The 7,773-nt window shown below is 42.8% G+C and overlaps 1 protein-coding gene across 1 annotated transcript in view; it reads right to left on the minus strand.

The window, feature by feature from the left end:
- The window catches only part of TMEM131L (transmembrane 131 like), a 50,853-nt gene extending 43,716 nt beyond the window's left edge, over positions 1-7,137 (minus strand). Inside the window, exons 1-2 of the mRNA XM_053460441.1 lie at positions 6,955-7,137; positions 6,297-6,367 (exon numbers count right to left, since the gene is read on the minus strand). Of these exons, the coding sequence (XP_053316416.1) occupies positions 6,297-6,367; positions 6,955-7,072 (189 nt within the window). The 5' untranslated portion in view covers positions 7,073-7,137. The remainder of the gene's footprint in view (positions 1-6,296; positions 6,368-6,954) is intronic.
- Positions 7,138-7,773: the final 636 nt, after the last annotated feature.

Here is a 7,773-nt window from a genome sequence, read left to right on the forward strand (position 1 = left end):
AGTTCTGAGAGCGAATAGAAACTGTGACCTTGCCATGAGATATTGACCCAGTTTCCTGCTTACTGTTCAACATGCAGCAAAGCAGGTTTCTCTTAAGAGATCAATGATAAAAATAAAGCTTCACTTATATGCCCTTTCCACCTACCAAGTGATGTTTAACTTGTACTTCCCAGGCAGCTGTTGTCTGCTTCCAAGCATACACACTAGGGGTTCAGTGCCAACGGCCTGCTAAGGAAGCTAATGGGCCATCAAGGCAAACCGTGCCCCAAGGAACAGAACATGTAAAATATATATATATATATTTTAATAAGGTATATATATATATATATATATATATATATATATATATATATTAAATTAAATTTTGTGGTAATGAGGATTAGCAACCAAGCAATACTATAAAAATAAGTAATTTGTATAAACACTCTAGGCTACAAATGACTTAAATAAGAATGCATCTAAAAGAACACAAATAGTAAATATAAAGAAAACAAAAAAAAGGTGCACAGAATATATTGTATACATATATATTGTTAATAGAAGCTTAGAAGGCATTACACATGAAGAAAATGTTTAGGTTCCAAGAAATGCCTGTCTGGATACCATAAAATAGTTTAAGAGCTACTATGATGAAAAAAAAACGCAAAGGTAAAATAAAAACCAGACGTGAACTGAAATACACCCGCGCTATCAACTCCAGGTGGTTCTCATATAATACTGCCTTAAATGCCATGCCACCAATAAAAAGTGCAGGCCTACAGGAGACGTTGTTTATGGAATAAAGTACACAGTAGTACTTTGGTAACACAGTAATTCATACTCCGTTCCCTGTCGTCCCACGCCAAGTACACCTCGAGAAAAAGTAGCAACCTCTAGAGACCAAACGACAGCACAATCTCTCACACATTCCTGCACATTAGACCAAACATTCATTCACATTTATTATATGTACTCTGGATTTAAGAAGACTGAGCACTCCAAGAAACCTAACAGCGTGTTTAAGGCAAGAAGAGATAAGACACTTTCCAGCCAAGCCGTACGAGTTTACTCCCTCTGTCTCTATAAATGCAGCATGTTGTCTGGGACGGTGAAATTTATAGCTACTATATTAAAATTAGATTGGGTTAGACTGATTACTGGAATACTAATAGTGAAAGGATTACAATGCAGTTTCTTGTGCAAAGGCAAGAATACATCGAGAGTTACACACACAAACACTTGTTTGTGATTGTATATGTTAAATATATACACATAATGACATTTTAGTAGGTGCTGTTCCAAATAATCTCTATTATGTGAAGCAAACGAGCCTTAGTAGATCGGCCATCGTATTCCTTCCTCTGAAGGTTTAAATACATAAAAACAATTGAAACTCAAGTCGTCTTGGTTTCTATGGCAACAATATATCATTGCCTGCTTTTGTGCCACGTGACAATTCAGTGCTCCCAGGAAAAATTGTGAATGGGACGAAATTAGACTGAATTAAAAAATGTATGCGTAAGGTCTTGGCATTCAACAGTACTAAGAATGATATTCCTAATGCTGTATTTTGATGTAATTGATACATTCATAAGAGCTTGTGGACCTTCAATATACATACACATATTATGAAATAAAAACAACTGTTATGATTTGGCAAATCTGTCAAACTGTACATTTTTATAACATCACAAAAAAATTATTGTTACATTACAATGACGACACATTTGTGCGGCAAGAAGTTATGTGCGGCAAGAAGAGTATACAAGACATTCAATATCTACGTTTGAACGCTGCAAGGCGCTACACAGAAAAATGTTTCCTCTTTGCTATGTAGTTTAAGTTTAACATTAATGTAACCACATAAGATGCCTGCATCTGAGTTACATTTAAAGTTTGACATCACATTTTATCTATATCTAGATATATATATACGCAAAGTACAGAAACAGAAGAAGCAATATGCATGTAAAACTTAAAGGGACTCTCCAGCCATCATATGCAAAATCTTATGTTATCCGTTTTGCAATGCGCGGGCAGGAATTGTACAGAACCCCCCCGCCCCCGTATGCATTTGGCCCTTTCCACACACTCCTATTAAATTCGCTGAGAGCTCTTTCCTGCCACTGATTGGATGCAGCAAGAAACATTGGATCATCGAGCTAGAGGTTCTCATTTTGTGAGGATGCAGGTTAAAGTACCTACAGAGTGCTTTAATAAACATTCTTCTACAGTGGAGGTGTCACAGACGCTAAAGTAAGTCCATTGCTGATTAGTTTCTTTACTACTGCAAAATGAAATTTTTAAAAGCAGGGGGCTTATCACATTTTACTTTATATCTGAACCCAACTACAGACAGAATCAAAACTATGGTTCTATAACCAGAAGTGTACAAGCTCACAGACATATTATACATATATATTGCGAGGCTGTAAACCCCAGGGAGATGATTTGTTTGGCATTTGGGCGCAGGTGCTACACAAGTCATACATATGGGTCACTGGGGTGGAGCAATTGGAGAGTAGGGTGGGCCAATGCTCCGTTCCCCCATTCTGTGGAAAATCCATGGCGGCTATTACAAGAGGCTAGAGAACTTGCAGGATCCGGTCCAGGATTCCTATGGGGCCAGCATCAGGCACAGGTGCTGGGCATTCAAAACCCCTGGAGCTTGATCATCAGGGAGACTGTTGGGGGAAGAGGACGTTTCCCTGAGCTCCCAGGGCAAGGAGAGGCCCTGAAGAAGTCCAATTGAGGCAATACCTGCCTGGACCTGTGTGTGCTGTCTGGGGGGAGGTTTTCTGGGTCTAGTTAGTGGGTGTTTAGGGTAGTCAGTCTGGGTCAGCATAGTATAGAGAGGCTCCAATTGGGAGCTAGGTTTGTTTCTTTTACGATTTTGTTCTGGGGTGTTTTTTTTGTTGTTTTGTTTTGTTTGAGTGGCAGACAATAAATCACTGTTTGCTACAAGTCTGTGTTCCTGAGCCTTATTGCCCTAGAGGCCTATGCTCAAGATCCTCAGCTGTGACATTTCACGCTACAAGGTTTGCCATAATATTTGTATGTATGTATGGGTATATATATATATATATATATATTACACACACATGTATTTCTAACGGCAGCCCTCTAATATGCAAATCGTTTTAAACACAGGTACGGCCAGCTCCAAATGTTTTCCTTTCTAAGCATTACGGTCTTGAAAGCTACTTTGCAGGTAATAGGCACACACCCCTCAGATACGACAATAATAAATACTGATGACCTCATACTACAATAATCTTTCATCACGATGCAAGAAAAAAAGAGAATTAAAAATGCACATAAGAACTCATATATTCTGCGCAAAAACAACCAAACACAACCTGCACAGATGTAGAAAAATGCATTTTTTTTTATTTAAGATTACGGTCATTTTCTATTAACAGAGTAGACAATCTATAAATCTGAATATAAACTCCACAACACAGCGTCCTCATAAGAAACATTCTTCATACACACAGATAACACACCTCTCCCCATTGTCTGGCCAGCGCAGTGGCTTCACATTAGTAGACGTAAATCATGCATTCTTTTGTTCACCACACAATGAGGTAAGCGTGCGCGCACACTGAACGTGGCTCTAAGACAGGATACACGGCAAGCACGTACTCCACCGAGGATGTCTGCTTGCAACTCAATTAAAATGTATAGTGAGAGAATTTCTCAAGGCAGCTGTAGCTAATGGTTTTCCTTGGCAGTTCCTGATCCTTGTCTTATTTTTTTTTAAATATAAAAGGGTTAAAATCCCCATTACCCACAATGAAGCAATGCTACTTCCAGGGGATGCATGTGGTACAGGTTTAAATAACACCTATTTTCACACTAAATACTGGTTCTAGTTCTGGTTCTGGTAAATGCAAATGCAAAACAAAAAAAAATGTTATAGCAAAGTACAGTCGTCCCTATTATACTCTTATTCCTACGGTGTAGGAAGATTTTATCTGAGATATTAAACCGCCTAGGATGCATTCATTCTTTTCCGCCCCTTCACTGTAGCTATGTAGAGCGATCAGGAATCCAGGCTTCACTCCTTGTGCTGGTATTTAGAGAGTACATTAAGGATTCAGCCTGTGCGCGGCACCCCCAGCCCTCCTGCTGAGGAAAGGATAGTACAATAAGCGTGCTGCTCCCTTTGTGTGACAGCTCGCTCACAATTACATGAAGATGGCAACGGGGGTGGCAGCTTCCTATCGGTAGCAGACACTCTCATACAAGCATCTCCCTGGTAATCTGCTCACACAAAGGGTATCATCATCCTAATGAGCCAACGCTACGAAAAAAGCCATCTTAGTGCTCCCCTCGCTCGGTTAGACAGACCCTTAGGAGACAGTCGGGGCCAAAAACTGCAGATAGGAACAATGCAACCAGAAAACTCAGTTAAGCAAAAATAAGATCTGCACAGTTATCCCTGCCAGCGGCAATTAAAACGTTATTAACCGAAAGGTTAGCTAATTGGGATCGTGTAGAACAAATCTAGGATTAAAAGATATGAAACAAATCGGCTACTGGAATTAGGCAAACGTACGCTGCAACGTAGAAATTGCTCAACACTCGAGCACCGAGAAGTTCTGTTGTGTCCATCTGACGCACGTTTACAAGGCAAGGTCAGGAAGCCTCTGTATGAAATGTTTTGAAAAGTTAACATGCTACATATTTCTTGCACAAGCACACGCCACCGAGGCGCTGAGAATAGAACTAGGAAGAGACTCTCTTTTTCCTTTTATAAATCACCACGCAGTACGAACGCTGCTGTACACAATGTCAGCAGACGTACAAAGGGACATCTGCTCCAGGGAGACTGCGGTCTAGAATTCTGACACCGGGACAGAGCGATCACGACTATACTTTACAAAGTGTTGTGCAAAATACAAGGCTGCCGTGCAAAAACAAGACATAAAACAGGCATAAAGTGATGTCTGACTAGAACAGGTCTCCTCCACCCTGCCTTAATCTTATCTGGCACGGTATGGGTGCTGCAGGCTGACTGGGTTGGGCCGCAGTCACATGCCCCCCCCCTCCCAGTTTGGCTGCTAGGTGCAGAATTCTGGCAAGAAGGTCTGTTTGTTATACATGACGTCTGGCACAATGACATCCCTGGTGTAGAGAGGATGTTCTTCTGTAACGTTCACTTCAGCTTCATTTTCACGATTATTTTTAACTTGCATTTACAATGTTGATGCATTGTGCTGTCCCAAGAGCTACCATGGAGAACTCACTTAAACAGGCAGACTGTGTGGAGGACCACGATTCCTGGAGGATAGAAGCTAAGCAGAACGAGTCGTGGTGGTCGGTGCAAATCGATAACCACATAACATTACACGGTAACAATAGAAGGGCGGAAATATAGCGACTTTGACCTAGACCCCCCGAAGGTAACATTAATTCCAGAATAACATGGCAGCTCTGCCCAATGTCCAGCTTTTCTTGGTCACCGGCAGATCAGAAATTCTATGTGTGATTCTAAGTGTATTCGGTAAGCCGATCCCAGCCAGCGTCTCTTGCAATAGGGGCTGAGCACTAGCACTTATCTCACAGCTGGCCGATGGGAAACAATAAAAACACTTGACCATGAGGCCTGCACTACATCAAATACAAGTTCACAACCATGCGTTACACCAACAAACCAGCCGTTACCACGCGGAATGACACTTCAGAGGTTCACTTGAAGACAAAAAAAAAAGAGGAAGAAGATAAATGTTCTTCCTTAAACGAGCAGTGTGTATACCTGCAGACGCATCCAGGTACGTGAAAGACTACAGAGGGATATTAAAGGTTTTATGATTCAAGCAGATTTCGGGGCGTCGGAGAAAGCGAAAACATGAATCCCTTTTTAGACGAGGCCTCTAACTTTGGATCGGGGGTAGCTGTATGGCCCCGTTATATAAAAGATGAAAGTATGTTACAGTTATTAAGACTGTATAAGTGGATATATGACAACAGAACACAAATGAATGCCAATTAATAAGTAAACCTACCCAACATTTCACAGACCCCAGACAAAGCAGTTGTATCAGAAACATTATTGTTAGATTAGGAAGAACCACGGTGAAGGGGTAAGAATAAAAACACATAGTATGAACCCTGAACTCATCGAGCGAATCGTCCCTTTGTCTCCATGGAGCTAACGATCTGACGGAGATGTCAGAAGGCCAACAATAAGTGCATCTCAAACAACAGCCACAGACCAAGGCAATCGCTAGCAGATGTACTACATTCTGGCAGGTGGCAAAACCTAATTGCAAGCTCTTCGGGACAGCTTTTCTACAATCACCATATCTCACCTGTGGGGGAAGCATCAGCTCAGCATCTTCAGCTTGCCATAGCTCCACCATGCTGGGGACCGGCTCAATCACTGGGGATAGCAAGAAAAGACAAAAGAGCCCATTTTATTGTAGTCACCTGGACAAAAGTGAGACACAGGCTTGACGTGTACACACACATCACACATACATACATACATACATACATACACACTCTACTATCTTACAACAACCCGATCGAGATATCCCAATCTATTGTTAGTACACAGCATGTCCCAGAGGAGGAACCAGGTTAAGAGATATTGAGTTGTCTGCACGGATGAAATGACGTGAAAAGTTTGCATGCCATAAGCCATGACCTGGCTTTCCACGCTTAGTAACTGCATGGATGCCCTGAGTGTCCACTTGCCCAAGTGTCCTGTCACCACCTCCTCAAGCAGCACAATCACATGCACAAAACACAAGCCTCCCCGACGTGGAATCCACACATCGCCAAAAAAGAAACCAGATCCACGCAGCGCATAGCAGGCCCGGGTTTCCTCTCTTCCACCCGTGGAGCAGCAGCTGCAGCTGGGCCCCTCCAGCAGAGGTTAGTTAGACAGCAGAGAGGCGTGCTGCCATCTCCTCTATTGTGTATCCGCTCTTCCACATTTCACTGCCAAGCCCATTTCTCCCTCACCTTGCCCCCCTCCTTGACGAAAGCAGGGCAACAGGACATGGAAGACCCCCAGCATGAGATTGACGGCCGTGGCGGTGCAGCGGGGGCTGCCCCTGTAAGGGTGAAGCAGCCCGGCCATGCTGCAGCTCTCGCTCGAGCTCTGTGCTCTCGCCTGGGTGTCAGCAGCAGCAGCTGCCGCGCGGGGCGTGCACACGTGGGTCTGTGAACGTGAACGCGACCCGAGTCACCGCGCGCTAGCATCTGCCGCGCGGGACTTGTGCTTGTGAACGCGCAGAGTCCCCGCGCGCTAGCAGCTGCTGGGTCGCTGTATGCAGACACCACAGGGCGGTGCTAGTCCTCCCAGGGACAAAGCTAAGGCTGCTTTAACCCCACCCCTAGTGAGCGGAGGGTAAACTTGATTACGTTTCCTTGGTAACATCGCAGTGTGCTCCAGGAGGACGTTAAAAATTCGTTGGATATGACACAATACGTGTAGGTGTTATATTGTCAGTGTAATAGTGTTGTCTGTGATGATGACCAGTGAATTGTGTGTACACTAAAGTACAGGTGCAAGGTCTTTAGGACTGATTTGGGCCTTAAAAGCAGGATGTATTGTACTTTAACCCCTTCGTGACATTGGCTGATGTTTTAATATTTCTGCGGTGCTCGTGTTTAACTGTCATTTTCTTCTTTCCCGTTTACTGAACCCACACAAGTTATGTATTGTTTGTTTTTTTTAGGATAAGAAGGGCTTTCTTTAGATGTCATTATTTGACTTATTATTTGATTGTATCCTATCATTTACTATAAATAAAGTATAAAACTATGGGCTTTTTTCTT

The sequence above is a fragment of the Spea bombifrons genome, chromosome 1, assembly GCF_027358695.1.
Source record: "Spea bombifrons isolate aSpeBom1 chromosome 1, aSpeBom1.2.pri, whole genome shotgun sequence".
Lineage (NCBI taxonomy): Eukaryota > Metazoa > Chordata > Amphibia > Anura > Pelobatidae > Spea > Spea bombifrons.